The sequence below is a fragment of the Cottoperca gobio genome, chromosome 12 (genome assembly GCF_900634415.1).
Source record: "Cottoperca gobio chromosome 12, fCotGob3.1, whole genome shotgun sequence".
Taxonomy (NCBI): Eukaryota; Metazoa; Chordata; class Actinopteri; order Perciformes; family Bovichtidae; genus Cottoperca; species Cottoperca gobio.
Genome location: NC_041366.1, coordinates 4,515,137 through 4,535,652, shown reverse-complemented (window position 1 = coordinate 4,535,652; position 20,516 = coordinate 4,515,137). Strand labels below are relative to the sequence as shown.

At 43.7% G+C, this 20,516-nt stretch overlaps 1 protein-coding gene across 1 annotated transcript; it reads left to right on the top strand.

The window, feature by feature from the left end:
• Window positions 1-1,777: 1,777 nt before the first annotated feature.
• Window positions 1,778-19,629, top strand: LOC115017129 (amyloid-beta A4 precursor protein-binding family A member 1-like). Its single transcript, XM_029445364.1, has 13 exons — window positions 1,778-2,089; window positions 6,487-8,431; window positions 9,377-9,769; window positions 10,199-10,238; window positions 10,509-10,654; window positions 13,162-13,194; window positions 13,456-13,542; window positions 13,636-13,836; window positions 16,810-16,989; window positions 17,655-17,867; window positions 18,192-18,311; window positions 18,553-18,693; window positions 19,145-19,629. Exons 2-13 carry the CDS (start codon window positions 6,563-6,565, stop codon window positions 19,214-19,216), a joined length of 3,495 nt encoding a protein of 1,164 aa, XP_029301224.1. The 5' UTR covers window positions 1,778-2,089; window positions 6,487-6,562; the 3' UTR covers window positions 19,217-19,629.
• The last annotated feature ends 887 nt before the right edge of the window (window positions 19,630-20,516 follow it).

The window sequence follows — 20,516 nt, the reverse complement described above, 5'->3', positions numbered from 1 at the left end:
AACTTCCATAGATAGATAAAGGTACATGTATATGTACAGTACATCTTGCTGAATCACTACATCTGCAGTACGAAAACAAAAGCCCTGGGCAGGCAAACATTGAGCCTGACTCTCTCAGGAACACATTGGAATCTCCAGTGGGCATTTGAAGAGGCTATGGGTTTTCTGCCTGATAAGAGATAACTCTGTAATGGGCCACGATGAAACATTAATGTGCATTAATTCCAGTAATGGGTTCAGTCTGAGCTCACTGCGTGCTATACAACTAACGACAAGACACGTACAGTATACCTTCATCCATGTATGCAGAGAGGGCCACAAATTATTGATGTCTTCTCTGGAAATAGACCAGCAGTGAATTAGACTCAGAGCATGAAATATAGTCTGTGTTACATGACCTCAGATACATTCTGATGACCTGATTCTGCATGTTACACTCTATTCTAGAGCTTTTTGATTGGCTCAAGACTCAAAATGTATCACACATGCCTCCACATTCAGCCGAAAGTGCAGGCTGTTTGTGTGGGATCAAAGATGTGTGGCTGCAAAGATAGCAATCACAGATCGGATACCATGGTTACTACTTCACACCTCCTCCGTCACATATTGTTGTCACGGTAACGGCTGCTCTGGCGGAAGGACACGCGTGACTTAGGTGAGAATGCGTTACAGGGCTAAAAATGTATTGATCTGCTCTACCTTTTCGCCATAAATTTGCATTTGTTTTGGAATATCTGATACACACATACATGACACACATACATATGTATGCGTTGGATAAAGATGTATTTCCCAAGTTGCAACTTTATTGTTGCTTGAATTACTCATCTTTTAGTTCATCGGGTTAATTTATTTATCTTATTTTAAAATATTTTATGATTTCAAGTATTTAGCCTTTCGGCCAAACTTTATTGGATTTCGTGTATCACATACGGAAGGTGACATAACCAAGATATTCATAAACTTCTTCGCAGCATACATGTTGACATGTCATATTGCTAAAAACACAAGAGTTGTCAATTAGATTAACAATGTTCTATTCAATTGTTCCAGTAAACTAAAATGGACTCTGTGAAATAGGCCTAAGTTATAAATAGTATACACCGTAAATTAAAACATAAAATGTCAATAAACATAAATTATGTTAAAATAAAAAAGGAAAAAGTGATAGTAACCTCAATCTATTTAAATAATTCCTGAAGCTGATCAATTACATGTAGCTACATATTTCTTATTATTGAAGAGACTAATGTAATTTCAATATTTAGTGATGAGTTATTGAAAAAATTCACATGCTGTTTTTCCCTGCATTGAAAGTGAAAGGATATTTAACTTCCGGTGGACATCTTTGATTAGAAGGATTTATTACAGTGTTACCACCAGTCACTTTATCTGTTTGTTTCAGCTGGAGAGTCTTTGAGGAAGCTGGCAATGTTCTTAAAACGGAGACAAGTGTTTTCGTTTACATTTGTCTCTCGAGGGAAAACATATATATGTTCTAACTTTATCTTATCAGGGCTAAATGTCAGTTTGTTTTAAAGCTCACTGCTAGATACATGTGAGATGACTGGACAGGTAAGAATTGGTTCTAAACTAACAGCCGTGAAAACGATGATTGGGCACAACCTGGGGGCAGCAGGACGCCACTGCTTTGGCTCTTTCAGGTATTTCCGTTATTCAGCAGCAGCAGGGAGATCCACAGGCAGGTAACAGCGACACCACCGACAGAATGTGGGAATATAACATTTAACGGCGTTGCAGCAGGCTGACAGAGGAACAGCATCACTTTGCAGGCTACTGCTGATGGAGTAGGTGGGACGAGGCTACACTACTCATGGCCGTAAAGAACTGTTTGCGTCTGCACCACCAGCATCAGCAGTGTTTGTAAAGGCGCTTTGTGCATCGCTAATCCGCTCTGATGTCACGGTGCAGAAGGAGGGGCTGAGCTCTCCGTTTTAATCCGAGCAAGTTGTCTGGAGGGAAGGACAAGCCGAGCCAAAGCAAGCCGAGCCAAGCGAGCAGGCACGGGATACAGAGGCGATGTGCACTGCAGCAGCCGGACCCGGGCCTCTCGTCCTCTGACATGCAGGTAAATGAGTAAATGTCATGCCCGGCAGCCGATGACTGGAGTCGGGTTTAATGTGCGGCTGGAAGGCGCAATGAGTGTTCAGGTTTTTTCGCTGATGGCAGATCCGACACCTGCAGAGATTTAATCTAGACCGTCAAGGAGGGAGAGAGGGAAAGCAGTCAGACAGGTGACAGTTTGCTGCTCTTCTTGTTTCAATAGATGTCAGGCGTCATTGGCAGAGGGATACATTAGAGACTGTGTACGTGATTTCCAGGATATACTTTACGTGCTTCATTTCCAGAATAACGCCGTGAAAATGTATGAATTGTACAATATAACTGCATTTCATAGAGGCAGAGTGTAGGGCTCATCACTATCTGATAATCAGCACCGATCCCAAAAGGAAGGCTTTTGCCCTTTTAACATAATAACATCGTTCAAGGCCGTGGGAGGGGATTTAAGAAGCCAGTAAGCCTTCAAAATAAAAGCCTTTGCCAATTTGGCACTAGTTCGTGTTCTAATCTCCCTCTGGAGCAATGGCAAAGTCGACATGTAAACACAATGTAAGTAATGTGGCTATTGATGCATCCTAAACATGGACCTATTCTTGCTTCCTGTGTGAGTGTGCGTGTGCGTGTGTGTGTGTGTGTGTGTGTGTGTGTGTGTGTGTGTGTGTGTTTTGGAGAGAGAGGATGAATCATGCTGTCAAGAATAGAAAGATAAGGAGAATCTTCCAAAGTGAGGACAGATGCAGCTAATGATTATGTTCATTATCGGACCATCTGCTGATCATTTTCTAGGTCAGTTGTTTGGTCTCGAGCTGCAACGATTAGTTGACTAATTGATGAATCAATAGTCAGATAAATAATCCCCAACTGTTTTTATAATTGATTTATCTTTAAAGTATTTCTTCATGCAAAAAGGCAGAACATGCCTCAACTATGTGGATTTCCTTCTTTTCTCTGTTTTATATCATATTAAAGTGAATATATTTGTGTTTTGGACTCCAAAAAATACACTTTAAGACATCACCTTGCAGAGTAATGGATAATGAAAATGATTGTTTGTTGCAGCCCTAGTTTGGTCCATTAAATGTGATGGTGATGTCTTCAAATTGCTTGTTCTGTTTGAACCAAATATAAGTTTACTGTTGCATAATTCTAAGAAAAGAAGCAAAACTTCACAATTGAGGACCTAGGACTTGGAAATCTTTTACATTTTTGCTTGGAATACATAAACCGCTTATCAAAATAGTTGTTTAAATTTCTATTGATTGACCAATTGATTAATCATTTAATCAACTGATGGTCCCTGCACTTGTTATTGTTTTTAGCACCAAGTAAAGGCTAAAGGTTAGTATAGTATAGTGTTGAGGCCTGGCTTAATTAAATGTGTCGTTACAATATAATAGTGTGATATAAGGATAGATACCACTGTGTAATGTGTTTGTACGTTAATACATTTCATGAATGTACCTCTTAATGTTGCCTTTTCCTGATCTCTGTAACCCGCTGTTTTTCACTTTGTTAGCCCCACCATTTCCGCACCATCATGTCCATGATCAGTTTTAAACCCTGATGATTTACCAGGAATATTTTTAATATTACTGGAACTTGTTATTTGTCAAATTACTATTTTAAACACTCTGGTGTATTTTGCTCTTGTGTGTACAGTGACTGCAGGTGCAAATTAGTTTAAAGCTCAGGTGCAGTTGTTTTTTATGTGACATCGATAATAAATTAAACTAAACAGTCAGTTATCAGTTTTCAGTTTATTTGAGGGCATTTACTTCATATTAACAGAACTGATGATTGTTTCTCAAACTTTACATTAGTGTGTATGCCTTCTAAACACACCAATAGTCTGGTCTGCCCCAACATATCATAACATTATTGACATTGCCTAGAGCTCTGGGACATTGTGATGGTAAATCTTCACAATGTTCTGACATTTAAATAGACTAAATGAATTTATTTGATCTCTTAATTATAAATTAATTGACAGGTACATCAATAGTGAAAATAATCTTTATTTATAAGCAGTCAAACATATTATGATATTTGCTTTACATTGTCATTAAGCCCTAATTGTAGGGCATATAGTGGGTACAAGTCTAGTGATTTAGATGTAATCAGTCCTTGCAAGTACGTACAGCACACGTGTGTTGGTGCTTGTCGGTCAGTAGAAGATCAGCAAATTAATGGGCTAGAAAAACCCCCCACCCCGCAGCTTTCACTGCAGCCTGACAGATGGATGTACAGTGCTCGGCTCACAGCTCTACAGGCCTGTAAGTTTCACTGCCGCGTTGCCAAGGCCATCTGTGCCCCCCCCCCCCACACCAAGTCACCCAACAATTGGCATCCAGTCCTAAACTCAAGGCAGAGAGGGACATTAGCCACCCTGGGAGTCCGCCCTCGCTCACGCCACACCTCTTAATGTTCCCACCCTAGCAGTTGTGGTTCATGCTGAGATTACAGGATCCACATTAACCTTTGTCCTTTGTGTCTTTTCTCTGTCCACTTGTTCCATTTTTAAAAGTCCAGAATTTATATATCTGCACATATGAGGACAACCACATCAGTAACCCTGCTGCTTAATCCAATAGGAAATTTGTTGTTTCAAGAGGAGCTGCAGTAATCGATAGTGAGCTTGTCATTAGTTTAAGGTTACAGGAAATCCATTCACATGTATGGTACCACATAGATTGTAAAACATTCCAATTATTTTTTCTTAAGGATCCATTATTCACTAAAATAGAACGTTCAGAATATTATGTTTTTCGCAGTTCTTTCAAGATTTCCTCACAAAAGAAAAAAAGTTTCACAAATTTAACTCAGCGGTTGTGTTAACCCAATATTTTCTGTCAGTGACCGATTTTGACCAAAGAATGACGGAAAAAATCTGAAGACCGTCTGTCATTTTGACAGATTAGATCACTGATTAAGGGCGATCTATGGTATCTTTAAGTAATGAGCATCTCCTCTCCTACTCATATAATGAGTCATTTCTAATCAGACTGTACAGTTGTCTCCATTGGTGACCTTTTCTAGAACCAGTTTATTATTCCTGAAGCATCTAGTAGGATTGTGTTCTGGTGTCCTTTCTCAGCACGTTGACCTCAGCCAAGGTGAAGCCTGTGGTAACTAATGGGTACCCAGATAGCCTAGTCATATTAAATAAATATCAAAACGGGGCTTCTCACTCACAGAGGGCATTTATTATTCAGATCGCTGCCCTATCCATCTCTCTCTGTCAGGTCATATCTGATACCAAACCAGCGAGATGTCCCTCCTTGTCCTTCTGCCCTGCCTCCTCCTCCTCCTTTTCTCTCTTCCCATCCTGTGCCATCTGCCAGCTGCTAATAGATGGATGAATGTGGTACGGATTAAAGTGCACTGCACACACATGAATCCCTGAGGGCTTAGGTTTTTACTATTAGCAATATTGAGATAGGGAGTCCCCGGCCTGATACCCAACATCCCTCTTATATTTCCTATTTGTGTGTGTAATCTCAGGTTGGAACTATGTTGGGGTGGGGCGGTTCATTAGCCATAGTAGCATGTACACTTTAAAATGTTGCAATATAAGTAAAATGTAGTGTCATTGTTAACATAGACTTAATGTATGTATTAAATCATCACCATATAGCCGGATGATTGAGACCTAGTCCACACATACACAGGTATTTCTTTAAACAGGTTTTTCCTCCTTCGTTCTCAATAAAATCCTGTCCACACAAGCACTGTTTAAAAAAATAACTTTGTCCAGATAAAAATGCAATAAGACAATTAGCCAGGGGGCAGGTTGGGCCACAGACGCTGGTAGCGGTCTCTTTGTCATGGGAGAGTTGGATAATGTAGCAGTAACCTCTGTAGTGCATTCTGATGCCTCTGTTCCTTAAAATAGTGCAAGAGTAACTGTATATTTATGTCTAAACATGTAAAAAGTCTTGTTAGCAAGGTTAGAACCAGCACTATCTTGGCCATCTCCACCGTCTGCACGAAATGTCTCCTCATTAGTGACGGCTTAAAAAGGAGATAACAGGCTGCATCGCAATGCCTCCCTGATCTAGCTGAATGTCTTTTGTAGCTGTTATCCCAATTTATACAATCAATCATACAAATAGGGACATCAGCGCAGAAGTAGTTGTATGAATAATGAATAAATAGATCTTGCAAGAGAAGTTCAAACTCTGCCTCATTTTATGTGTCCGCACACCTGGCCAATCTCTCAGACTGAGATGTTAAGACGATCAACTTTGTTTGAAACATACCAAGGCCTTAATTGTTAATGTCAAAAAAATAGTGCAAAAACCCCATCACAATATCCCAGATCAAAGGTTCTTGCCAACTTAAACCTTGGACCTCTTATGTGTGTAAAGACTCTTCCTGTTTATATTCCTTCTCCGTCTCTGCCAGGCTGTGCTTTGAGCTGGGTTTTCTTGGAGACAAGATGAGCATGTTCTGAAAATTGGAGTCTGATAACACCCCAGCCATGAGCCACAAGTATCAGGGAGAGGCATCTGGGGAAGCAGGCGAGGAGCACAAGGTACCGCCGAGGAGCAGGCAGCCCAATGGGACGTCACCTGTAGAACCTCCTGTTCGTCGGTCCTGGAGGCCATGTCAGATGCTCAACCAGGATGGGGAACTGAATCCCCATCATCACCATCATCCTCAGCCTCCTCACCAACACAACCCACCCACAGCTCGCGGAGCCCCTCGGCATCGCCGGCGGCCTCCATCAGAGCAGAGCCAGGCTCAGAGTCCTGGTCTGGTCCAGTCAGTGGCTCCCTCCAGGCCAGACAGTGTCGATATTCGAGACGCTGAGCCTCGTCCTGTCCAGCAAGCTCGCCCTGCTGTCACCCGTTACCGCCGTCATGGTGACCCTAACCCCAGACTCAGAGGTCCCAGACAGAGGCAGCCAATCCAAGACATGCAGGACTCTTCACCTGTTGCAGATGAGAGAGAGGGTCCAGCAGAGGTGCAGGTACGCTCATCCGATGACCCTGTATCCAACCAAATGCAGGACAGGGGATCTCCTCACCAGACTCCCGTTGCCGTTGTCCCCCCCACCCACCTCTCACCTGCTCCTGCAATCCATAATATGCAACCTCGCCTCCAACACACTCCTCCCGCTGAGGCAGAAGAAGATCTCCAGGAGCGTAAAGTGGATTGTGAAGAGGAATCGGAGGAAGTTCAGGCAAAGGACGAAGAACAAGAACAGGCGGAGGATGATGGAGACCACTACTCAACCACAGGTCACTCCAGCTGCGGCCATGAAGACACACAGACAGTCGATGAGGTAGAAGAACAACATGCTGAGAGGGTGGAGGAGGATCAAGAAGAAGTGATGGATGATGTAGTAGAGGACTTTGCAGCTCAGGGAAGTGAAATTACAGATCTCTGCTCCGACACGGAGAGCGCCGCCTCGCTCAGTATGGACGGACCCCTCCACAGCCCACCGCCACTCCAGTCACCAACACCTCCTTCATCCCCAGATGTTCCACCTTTCCCCCAGATGGACCACTTCAGTGAGGACACCAGCATGAGCCCTGTGCCCGACAACGACCTGCTCCCTGAAGATGAAGATGAGGATTGCTCTGAATCGGGCTCACTTTCTCAATTCACTTCCTGTTCTAACACTTATCCTAAAACCTATGCAGACTTTTATACAGAGTCCCACCAAAAATCATACCCAGGGCATGTCTATGAGTCGTATTCAGAGCCAAAATCCCATCCCAACTCTTTTCCTGAGCCCCTTAAGACCTCCTACCCTGAGTTAAACAGAGAACCGCGCAGGCAATCTGGTTGGAGGACTGAGTCTAATGAGGCCCAGCAGGAGTCCCGCCAAGATACCTTTACCAGCCATAGACAGGAGAATGTACAAAAAGGGGCTCCATCCTCCCCCACAAAGGGCTCCCATTATGCCCCAAGGCAGGCCAGAGACCGCGCTTCCCATCACTCCCCTCTGGACCGCTCTGTTGGCTGCCGGCTGCACCACTACGACGGACAGTCTGACGGTGAAGGGGACAGTGCCGATCAAAGTCCTCTTCCCAAAAGTCGCAGGCAGGCACCCAGACAAGCGGAAACCCAGGTCAAAAGCCCCTCGTCTGGGCAGAGCAGCTCAGGAGAGGCCCAGGAAGAGTGGAATGCAGTGGGTCTCCAAGTGGAAGAAGGTACAAGGGCCTCAGGAGACGTCATCAGTCTGGCGATTAAAGACATTAAGGAAGCGATTGAGGAGGTGAAGACTAAGGCGGTGCGCTCCCCCTACACACCTGACTGCCCCGTGGAGCCGATTTGGGTAATGAGGCAGGAGGTCAGCCCCACAGAGGAGGTCTACCCACTGCAGACTACAGCTGGCCATGTAAGTGTATATGTATATATATATATATATATGTCCCAAAGGTCTCACAGCACTTTGATCTGCTCCTGTTAAAATGTTTTATGTTTTAATGTCTTAATTGGATCATCAGAAGAGTTTTGACAAGCCTGTTGCTGATTGCACTTCATTAAGTAACAACTAGGAAATTTAGAAATGGGAGAAGTGAGGCTTTGGGAGATTGGAAAGTAAGAGTTATGGTTCTTTGGACTAGATGTGTGTTTTCACTCTCACATTCTGTAAAAGGAGTAGATTGGTTTGGACTGTTTTTTAATACATTTGTTACCATTTGTTGATGTTGCTGTTTATAGTTAACAAGGTTTTCTTGTGTTGCTGGTAACTCATCAAATAGAAACTGAACAGAACAAAATAGGGAGAGAACCAGTTACAATGAATGTTTATTTTATCAGATTTATTTTTATTCAGAAGAAGTTCCCATTCATTTCCAGGTTTTAAAAACAACTAAGCTGTTGTTTTCTTTTACTTTTCAGCAGCACTGCTAATAGCTGTTGTTTAGACACTGCATGAAGAAAGATATAAAGTTCTACATTTTGGGGATTTATTTAACACGTACATGAACAGACATTTAAAGGTGACAATTTTAGACATATTTCTTGGTCTCAGTGCCATTTCTATTTCTCTCTCAAAATGTTGAACTATACCTTTAAGGCTGCAGTAGTGACTGGCCAAAGAGTTTTGGTCTGCAGTGTTGCAATAATTTAATTAGCTTTAATTGCTTTCGGGAGGTTTTACAACATGATTTACATCCCTGCTCTCATTTAATTTTGTGTTGGATTAATGCCCAAATCCTGAATCACGTGTCGTCAGAATAAGGTGTCAGCTGAAGTGCTGTAGATGCATTGAAGTTTAAAAGGAGTGACTTAAAAAAGAAAAAACTAAACAGAACTTTTTTCTGTCTCCTTCTCTTAGTCTTCCCCTCACTCCCCAGATCAGTCCGTGTCTGAGTCTCCGTCCCGCTACGCTTCAGTTCCAGTTCGGGAGCCGGCCAGTCCCCTGAGAGCCGAGTCAGCCAGAGCACTTCCACCTCAACATTATCACCAACAGCAACCCCAACACAACCACCACCACCACCAAGGCCACCATTCACAGCAGAGGGATACCGCGAGGCCGCAGCAGACACACACACAGCCACACACACAACCACAACCCTACGCACACATGCCGCCTAATCAGCTTCACCAACGTCAACATCAGCATCAACAACAGATTAAACATCAACAACAGCATCAGCAGCTTCCAGCTCAGCGGCCGCGGCCTCAAGTTCAGCCACCGTCGCCTTTACAGCAGCCGTCTGTCCAGGAGGTGAATAAACATCCTTAAATCCATTAAACATAGAAAAAAAGATGCTCCCTGTAACTCCAGAACTTGCCCGAGATTTCTTTAGTATCAAAGTAATCCAGTAGCAGTTGTCTGCACGTCCACTGGTATGTTGTAAACAGGAACCACTAATGGCTAATTCAGTATACTTTTAATGCTGATAATTTGCCAAAATGTAAACAAATACAGGCTTTAAAAACACTGGGAGATTACTGCGTAACTGAATCCATGGCAACATGGATGATAAATCCTGCAAAGGCAGGAATCTTTTATAAAGTGTTTATCTGCCAGCAGATAAATGGCTGACAGCAGTAAAAGTCTTACAGAATTTAAATGAGTTAGGAGAGACCTGCAGTATGTGAGTGGAAACGATAAGCATGGTGATGTAGTTTTTCCCTTTTTGTTCCTTCTCAGCTTCGCAAATCTCTTCCTTCGTTCCCAACATTTGTGGACGGTGAGTGGACTCGCATACTAAAATCATAGTATTACTCTCACCTCCGACTTTATTCCTTTCATCTCTTATAAGAATACTTGAACATTTTATATTTTACAATATATCTTTTTTGTTTTGTTTATTTTATAATCATGGCTCATATATTTCTTTAATTACCAATATTTTAGATGTTTGGTGTGGTTTTGCTTATTCATTGTTGTATCTTCACTCTTTACATATGTAGTATGTTTGTGTATGTATGTGCATCACGAGTGTATTTGGTTCATGCAGTGCCGGGGCCATGTGACCCTGAAGACCTTATTGACGGCATCATCTTTGCAGCGACCTACCTGGGCTGCACCCACCTGCTGTCAGAGAGGACGCCCACAAAGAGCGCCCGCATGCAGCAGGCACAGGAGGCCATGAGCAGAGTCCGGGTGAGAGTGTGTTTGATTTCATCCTGCGGGAAGAACAGGACAATACGTGGCTGTGTCTGAAAACACTCACTATTCCCTGTATGATAGACACTCAGTAGTTTACTCTATAGTGACACTTATTAATCATCGTTAGTGTAGCGTCGCCTGATTAATGCAGATCCTTTTATTGTAGGTTATTAGCAGAAAGTAGAATATATGCCATGGACATTCCTTCTTTACTTCTATTGTAGGAATACTTAAGTGCACTATGTAGTAAATAGGGAGTGATGTAGGACACAGTCTCTATTTTTGACAATATGGGCATTTTCAAGATCTTAAAGGGCAGAATTGTAAATGATTCTGTTGCTTCCCAGTAGTGTTCAAATCTGAACATTTACATTTTGGTTGAAGTACATATGTTTTAGCATCAAAATGCTATTTTCCCAAGCCCTTCTAAAAATGTTTCCCCATTTCTTCTCAGTCAGTGTATTACAATAACTAAGATGGAGGTCAGCACGCTTTCAGTTTTGAGCAGCAGACAGAGGTACTGCTGTGGACGTTAGTTCGGACCCCCGAGTCCCACAATAACACAAACAAACTATCCCATCGAGGCAGCGGGAGACCAGCAACTTCCATCCATACTACCCTTTAAAGCTTGTTAAACTGTATATTTAGGGTTGCATTATTCAATAAATCATAGCGCCTACGACAGACATGAAGGAGCTCAAAGATCCAGTGCGTAGCTCCTCGGTTTGGAGATGCTAACACGCTTGGCCACATCATCAGTGATATAACTGAGGTTCGCTGACTTTTAAAGTCAGAAACCCTCAGCAGGCATCGCAGCCGGCGGCCGAGAAGTCCCCGGGTTTGTGCACAATGCATCATCCACACATCACTGCTCCTGATCCACACAGTCCTACAGGATTCTCTCCTTAGCTCCACTGGATGTTACATAAAGTGTTCATCGAGGCTGTGAGGCGCTGGAGACTGCAGACCCCGCTTTCTCCAGTCGCAATGCATGATGTCACACGCAGCACGCTAAGGAATAACACTAAGTATATCAGCACATAGAAATGTATATGTATGTGTACAGTATCATATATTATAGATATATATATTACATATACATATATTTTAGATTTCACATGGGTTGCTTTTGTTGTTCACATGAGAAGATATTATATTCAAAAGACGCTGTAGTTGGAGTCAGTTGAGGGCCGGGAGTGAGTGTGGCATTCAAACATAGAACTGAGCGGGAGAGATGGGGGAAGAAAGTCAGAGGCAGGAAGAGGACACGATCTGAACTCTGCTTTCTGGGCGGTTGAGTGACAGATCCAGGACATCGCCTCCGTTAAGGTCTGAGAAACCTACAGGGAGGGAGGCATTTAGAGACAGTATAATGGTGAGGGGGAGACATAAGTCATTTAACTTTTTTAGACAGGAGGAGGAGGATTGCTGTCTAACAGGGTGAGCTGGCATCTCACTTTTAGGGATGTACTGATCTGACTGGCTGATATAGAGTACTGATCTGATACCACACACATAACTGTTCACCTCTGTGTTGAACTGAGGACGGAGTTAAGGGTTTTAAAAACTCAGACATGCACACACACATATATACATTTATATATATCTATATATATATATATATATAGATATATATATATATATATATATGTGTATATGTATGTGTAAAGATAAAGAAATTGATTGAATTGAAAAGATATTGGTCTATTTTTAAATGGTCATTAAGGATTGAATATGTCCAAACAGTCCAGATGGAAGCTGATAATTCTAAATTGACAAACTGACATAAAGCAGTAATACAATGGAAAATACATAAAATGAAATGGGTAAAAACAAATTACATAAAAGTATGATTGTAAATATCTTCTGTGAAGGAGGACACTGACTTCAGCAGCCGAAGCTCCACAGACGGTCCAGGACAGCCAAGAAGAACAGACTCTGATTATTTTACGAGATGTCTGCCAAATATAAAATGAAATGAAATACTGGAGATGATATGACGTGAGAGATGAAAAAGGCTTTTAAAACGGACCTTTAGGAGAATCACAAACAATAGCCGGCTGTGGCTCAGGAGGTAGAGTGGTAGAGTCCACTGTAATCAAATCTCCACTGATGAAGAGGTCTGGATGCAGTTTAGAGAGCAAACGGTGGCACAAGCCAACATTTGGGAACACAAACCCTGAGCTGTCATGAGGCCAGAAACACATGCGGCCGCTCATCTGTCTTCAGGGTTGTTTGTGTCACATTGATAAAGAGGACACTTTTGATCATGTTTGCTGCAAAGGCCTCTGGCAGCCTGCTGTTGTCAGATGTGATAGACAGTAACATCACTGTGCTCCCACACACATACACACAACATACACCTTTAAGGTCCCTTTGTCCCCTACTTTGGCATTTGGAATGGAGACAGTGAATGAGGCGATTGGGTTGTTGCCGAGCTACTTTCTTGTACTGTGTTCTTGATGCGTCTCTCTGAGTCTTCTGCTTTCTGATCACCGCAGGCTGCTCAGAAGCAGGCAAAGAACAGGAAAAAGGTGAGCTTGATTCGTGATTGCATATGTGTTTTTTCATGATTGTTTTTTTTTGTTTCCTTGTCTTCTGTCCATTTGTACCTCCTGTATGATTGTAGTATTTAGTTTGTTGCATGCAGACTACATGAGCCGTTGTTATTTTTCTTTCATTAGATTCTTATTTGTCGGCGTTAGATGTGATGGCTCTTGACAGTTGTGATGCTCTGCTTCGATAGCGTTCACCAACCTGTTGTTTCTTCTCTTCTTCTCTTGTTGTTCCTGCAGAGCCCCGACGCAGAGGCTCCGTCCACTGCTGAGGTCGATCTGTTCATGTCCACGCAGAGGATCAAAGTCCTCAATGCAGACACTCAGGTATACAAATGACAACGTGCACGTCATCGATTATCCTTCTGGAGGGACGATGATTAATTTGAGAGTACCTCGTATCTTTGTTTGGGTCACCAGGAGTCTTTAATGGACCTACCACTGAGGACGATCTCCTACATAGCCGACATCGGTAACATGGTGGTGCTGATGGCCCGGGGGAAGATGGTGCGCTCCCGCAGCGCACAGGATAACCTGGACAATGCAGCTGAGCAGACCAACATGAGCCAGGACGACAGACGGCTGTACAGGATGATCTGCCACGTCTTTGAGTCTGAGGATGTGAGTCATTGATCCTTAGTTATTATTGTTGTTAGCCTAATCTTCAGCACAGAAACTCTGCTGTTGGGAAGCTTGTATTTGGGTTTACAGATCTCCTCTTTCCTGGCAGTAACTGAAACCAGGAAATCTCCATTTGTGAGCTGAAAAGAGAAAGCAGCATGGCTGTGCCATTATTGCCTGTACATCCCAGAGTCAGCTGGATATTAGTAACCTTTACAGTTGGAACAGAAGGTCTTATGATACATGCTGTCTCCGTGTTGTTAGAAGGGTTAGGGTTAGTTTGATGAGGTCATAAGTTCACACCCACTTTCAGTGTTTGTGCTGAGCGAGGATAAACATGTCAGAGCAACTTCTGTTAAAGAGTCACAGTTTTGCTTTAGCCCCAATATCTGCCACTAAGAAGTACAGTAGGAATAGGGAAGGTACTACTGTCATATACATAACAAATATTCAGAGAGGAGTTCAGACTTTTTTAATTTGATGTCATTACATTTCTTCTGGAGCAGCGTCTTGTTGCCACATTTATATATTATATTAAAGAAATAGATATGATTACGACGGAATGATTATATGAGTCTTCACAAGTATTGTAGTAAATGCATGTGTGTGTGTTTTACTGGGATGTCAACAAGGTCTGTGCTCAGTGTGTCTGACAGACCAACAGTGACTATAAAAGAGCTGTGGTCTCTCTCTCTCGTCAAGCGCAGAGAGACAATCCGATGTCAAGGCAAGGAGGAGCGCGGGCGAGAGAAAGAGAGATAGAGGGGACGAAATGACAGAGAACCCCCGCGGGAGGAGAGAGCAGGAGCGAAGACGCACGAATAGCGAGGAGCGAGGGAAAGAAGAGAGCGAGGAATCTGAGATTAGCGAAAGCGAGAGCGGGAAAGAGGGAGAAAGGAGAGGCGAGAGAAAGAGAGAGAGCGAGGAACGAAAGAGAGAGGAGAAATAAGAGCGAAATCGCGGAAAGGAGAGAGAGAAGAAAGGAGAGAGAGAGAAGCAGGAGAGAGATGAGAGAGAGAGAGAGAGGAGGAGAAAGAGAGAAAGAGAGAGAGAGAGGAGGGAGAGAGAAAGAAGAGAGAGAGACGAGAGAGAGAGAGAAAGAGAGAGAAGAAAAGAAAGAGAGAGAGAGAGAGGGAAAGGAGAAGAGAGAGAAGTACAAGATGGAGAGAGAGAGAGTAGAAAGGGGAAGAGAGAAAGAAGAAAAGAGAGAGAGAGAGAAAGTGGAGAGAGAGAGAAGGGAGAGAAAGGAGGGAGAGAGAGAGAGAAGAGAGAGAGAAAAGAGAAGTAGAGAGCGAAAGAAGAAGAGAGAGAGAAGAGAGAGAAGAGGAGATGAGAAAGAGAGAGAGAGAAGGAGAGAGATAGAGAAAAGAAAGAGAGAGAGCAGTGGGAGAAAAGGAGAAGAGGCAGAGAGGACGAGAGGAGGAGAGAGAAGAGAGCGAGAGAGAGAGCAGAGAAAGCAAGAAAGAGAGGAGGGACGAGGAAAGAGAGGAGAGAAAGAGAGAGAGTAGGGAGAAAGAGAGAGAAGGGAGAGAGAGAGAGAGAGAAAGAAAGAGAGAGAGAGAAAGAAAGGGAGAGAGAGGAGACAAGAGAGAGAGAAAGAGCGAGAAAGAGAGAGAGGAGAGAGCGAGAAGACAGAGAGAGAGACGAAGGAGAAAGAGAGAGAGCAGAAAGAAAGAGAGAGAGAGAGAGAGAAGAGCAGAGTAAAGAAAGAGAGAGAGAGATAAGCGGAGGAGAGAGAGAGAGAAAGAGAAGAGAGAGAGAGAGAGAGAGAGAGAGAAAGAGAGAGAGAGGAAGAGAGGAGAGAGAAGAGAGATAGAGAGAGAGAGAGAGAGAGAAGCAAGAGAGAGAAGAGGAGAGAGAGAGAGAGAGAGCGAAGAGCGAGAAAGAGAAGAGAAGAGAAGAGGAACCGAGCAAGAGAGAGAGAGGAAGAGAGAGAAGAAGGGAGGCAAAAGAGAGAGAGGAAGGGGAGAGAGAGAGGAGAAGAACAGGAATAGAGAGAGAGAGGAGAAGAAGCGAGAGAGAGACGAAAGAGAGAGGAAGAAGAAGAGAGAAGAGATAGGAGGAGAGAAGGAGAGAGAGAGGGCGAGTGAAGAGCGAGATGAGAAGAAGAAAGAGAGAAGAGAGAGAGGAGAGAGAGAGAGAGAGAGGATGCGAGTGAGAGAGAGAGAGCAGGAAGCGAGAGAGAGGGGAGAAGATGAGAGGCAGGAGAGAGGCGAGCGACAGACAGGAGAGAGCGAGGGAGGAGAGAAGGAGAGCGAGAAGAGAGTGAGAGAGAGTGAGACGGAGAGGAAGGAGAGAGAGAGAGAGAGAGAGCGAGAGAGAGAGAGAGAGAAAGATATAGGAGAGCGAGCGAGAGCGAAGGAAGAGAGAGCGAGAGAGAAAGCGAGAGAAGGAGAGAGAGAGGAAAGAATAGAGAGAGAGAGGGAGAAGAGAGAGAGAAGGAGAGAGAGAGAGAAAAGGAAAGAGAGAGAGAGGGAAGAGAGAGAGAGAGAAAGAGCGAGAGAGAGAAGCGAAGAGCGAGGAGAGGAGAGAGAGAGAGGCGAAAGAGCGAGAGGGAGAATAGGCGAGAGGAGCAGAGCGCGAGAGAGAGCGAAGAAAGAGAGAGAGAGCGAAAGAGAGACGAGGGCAAGAGGAGAGAGAGAGCGAGAGAGAGAGAGAGAGGAGAGAGAAAGGCGAGCGAGAGAGAAGAGAGAGAGAGGAAGAAAAGAGAGAGGAGAGAGAGCGAAGAGAGGGCGACCCGGATCGCGGAGATCATCAGCGAGAAGAGGGGCGGAGAAAAGAGAGAGAAAGATCTCGCGGAGAAGAGCACGATGAGATGAGCTCTATCCCTCCGCTCTCTCTTATCCCCAATCTATCTCTCTCCATTCTCTCTCCATCTCTCTCTCCCATCTCTTCTCTCCTCTCTCTCTCTCCTCTCTCTCTCTCTCTCTCTCTCTCTCTCTCTCTCTCTCTCCCTCTGTCCCTCTCTCTCAGGCCCAGCTGATAGCTCAGTCTATCGGTCAGTCTTTCAGCGTTGCCTACCAGGAGTTCCTCAGGGCCAACGGCATCGACCCCGAGGACTTGAGCCAAAGGGAGTACAGCGACCTGCTCAACACTCAGGACATGTACAACGACGACCTCATCCACTTCTCCAAGTCAGAGAACTGCAGGGATGTAAGTGAACCAGCAGGTGGCAACACAGTCACAGCACTTTTTAATGGACGTCTTGTGCTTAAATTGAGAATATCTTTCCACTCATAAATAAACTCTCACAACACATTCACACACCACTCTCTCCCCTTTTCTTTCCTAATTTGTACCTCTGTTTTACTCTTAACTATTACAAGTATTACATAAAGCTGAAGGGAATAAATAAATATAAATTTACCTTTTTTATGTTGTAGGATAAAAAAATGACACTTCAGTAAATATAAAAATAAATATGTGAGCACAAATGAGCCAGTGCCATTATGTTTCTCTTAGTTTGCCTTCCAATGGGTCCAAATGAGCAGCTGGCTTTGGAGTCACAGCTGTGTGACAGTTTAAAAAAGAAGTCTTGTATGAAGGTGAATTTGGAGACGCTCAACCTGGTCTGACCCCCCCCCACCAACACACACACACACACACACACACACACACACACACACACACACACACACACACACACACACACACACACACACACACACACACACACACACAACACACACACCCCTCTGGCTGCTCTGAACGCCTGCTGTTGTCTCATATTTTCAAAATGGTGCAGTAGGTCGCGATGATGACTTGTACACTGTTAGGAAAGTGTCAGAAGTAAAGCTGGAGCTGGGGGTTCCTTGCAGGTTTACATTGAGAAGCAGAAAGGAGAGATCCTGGGCGTGGTGATCGTGGAGTCGGGCTGGGGGTCCATCCTCCCCACCGTTATCATCGCCAGCATGATGCATGCTGGTCCGGCCGAGAAGTCTAGTCGACTCAACATCGGTGACCAGATCATGACCATCAACGGGACGAGTCTGGTGGGTTTACCGCTCAGCACCTGCCAGAGCATCATCAAGGTACGCCGCTGCGCACCAGGGATGTTCTTTTCTTCCACCAGCAGGGACTGTTCTCTCTGTAGTTTTCATTGTATTCTTTCTTGGGAACTACATTACACATTCTTCTGTTTTTATTAGCCTAAAATAAGAGCATGTGACACCTTAATGTTAATAATGGTAAATTATTAAGTTAAGTTGTTGCTTCAATAAAGGAAAAACACACCGCCAGGTATCCTAAATCCATTTCTGAATGTATTAATATACTGCGTGTGTGTATGTGTGTGTGTGTGTTTGACCTTTGTGATGTCTGTCTCCTGTAGCTAACCACACTCTGTCCTCCCTCAGGGTCTCAAGTCTCAGTCCAGGATCAAGCTGAACATCGTCAGGTGTCCTCCTGTTACCATGGTGCTCATCCGCAGGCCGGACCTCAGATACCAGCTGGGCTTCAGCGTCCAGAATGGCATCGTGAGTATGGGGGCCGATCTTACACACACACACACACACACACACACACACACACACACACACACACACACACACACACACACACACACACACACATATACAGAGCATGTGGCTGCATCGTGCTCGTAGTTATTGTTTCAGTGATGTTCAGGGATACATTTCCAGTCTGCACATTATTCTCAGTTACTGTCACTGGAAGCTGCTACTGAGTCCCGCCCCCCTGTGTTTTTAACTTGTGCAGATCTGCAGCCTGATGAGGGGAGGCATCGCCGAGCGAGGAGGCGTCCGCGTCGGTCACCGCATCATCGAGATCAACAGCCAGAGTGTGGTGGCGACGCCTCACGAGAAGATCGTTCAGATTCTGTCTAACGCCATGGGAGAGGTAGGAGGAGTCTGAATGTCTTTATGAAATCAAGACAATGAATTTCTGAAACATGCAAAGATATTTGTTCCTTCACAAGTTCGCCTGTAACTTCTACTTCGCTGTTTCTCATTTGGTGTTAAGCTATTATCAGTGTTTCGTATTTAAAGTGTTTCAGGAGCTCAAAGGAGATGACTCCTCCCTTTCATGGTTTTATTTGGTTTTGGGTTACGACCTTAATCTAAAATGTTGGGACAATCTTAATTCATTCACAGATTTTTACAATTTGCAAATCCGTAGCCCAAATGTTTTCTTTCCATTTTTCTACGAAGAAATGTATTAATATCTTAAGGACATCCCTGCTCACACAAGGACGCAGTTTTGATTGTATCACCTTCTGCAAGGACTTTAAAAATAACTCAGTCATCAGTATGTTGTATAATTCTCGTCATTTGGCTTCTTGCTCCTCCAGATCCACATGAAGACGATGCCTGCAGCCATGTACCGTCTGTTAACAGCACAGGAGCAACCTGTCTACATCTGAACACATCACATCGCTCTATTTTCACTACGGTCCATCCATCTTCCCGTTGTTTTAAACCCCTTCTCTCTGTATCCTGTTTGATATCACTTGACTTGCCTTAATCTGTACAGTACACTGTCATGTAAACATGTACATCTACAGTAGGGCAGCAGAAGACAGATTATCTCACTAGGCCGAGTGTTAATGTGACGTGTTATGTTCGACCAAAGATAAATCGTGGATTTTATTCTGCATATTTAGGTGGCAAACAGAGAAAATATTACCTTTGGTTAAATAGCTGTAATATCTGAATGTACTCTAATCATGTTGGACCTATATATTGTCGGGGCGACCCAGACGATAAAGAACTTTAAACTGAAGTGATCACGATAAACAGGAATGCATGTACAATTCTGCTGAATAAACTCTAAAGAAAAGGCGGTGAGTAAATTGTGCTTTGTTTGTATTTGACGTGATTTGAACTGAATGCTGTTAATTCAGAAAACTGAATAGTTTTACTGTCGACCTGGATTAACATTAGACACAAGCTACTGGGTCTTTATACAGTGAACGGCCAGATGTGTGGAGATTTGAATCTCTCAAGCACATCATGAATGCCTTCCAGAGCAGAGTGTGCTCTGCTTTTACTCATTTGAACAATTATTCATCTCGCGCCTCACTGTGTCAGCAGGCTTTACAACCGCTTTAGTGTGTGTGTGGTGATTTAGTGCAGGTCTAAACACTTTGGCCTTAAAGGGAAACTTCCGATTTTTCAATCTAGGTTTGTATGAGGTACTTATGGTCAGCACGCCCCCAGTGTGGAGAAAAACACAGAAGTTACGGAATCTAAGCAATATACTGCTGTGGACGGGAGCAGCAGCAACACGCATTTTAGCCACCAAAAATAAAAATCGATTTTAGTTTAAGTGTACACTTTACAGTGGGGAACTGAAGCAGTTATCTAGGCTCTTTTCAAAGACACCAGACTCCTTTGACAAAAATTGTAATATTACCTCGCAGAACATGCGAAGGCCTCCTGCTGACTTCACCGGTTAGTTGTGTTTTAAAGGGTTAGTTCTAATTCACACAAAAACACAATCAAAATGACCGATCCAGGCAGCGGTAGACCAGCAACTCCCGTCCAACTTTTCATTGGATCGGAAAAGTGAACATATACAGATACGCATGTCTAACCTATTGATAGTGCATCACTTCCTAATACAAAATGTATCAGACGAATACCCAACGAATTCATAAGATATAAAAATATCGGCAACACGCTGGTGTACGTAGATATAAGGTAAGGTATAAGTAGTATTCA

Coding starts and splice junctions, on each gene's coding strand:
- LOC115017129 (XM_029445364.1), top strand. CDS start 6,563: ATGAGCCACAAGTATCAGGGAGAGGCATCTGGGGAAGCAGGCGAGGAG. Junction 8,432..9,376: donor TGCAGACTACAGCTGGCCAT/GTAAGTGTATAT, acceptor TCCTTCTCTTAG/TCTTCCCCTCACTCCCCAGA. Junction 13,195..13,455: donor AGGCAAAGAACAGGAAAAAG/GTGAGCTTGATT, acceptor TTGTTCCTGCAG/AGCCCCGACGCAGAGGCTCC.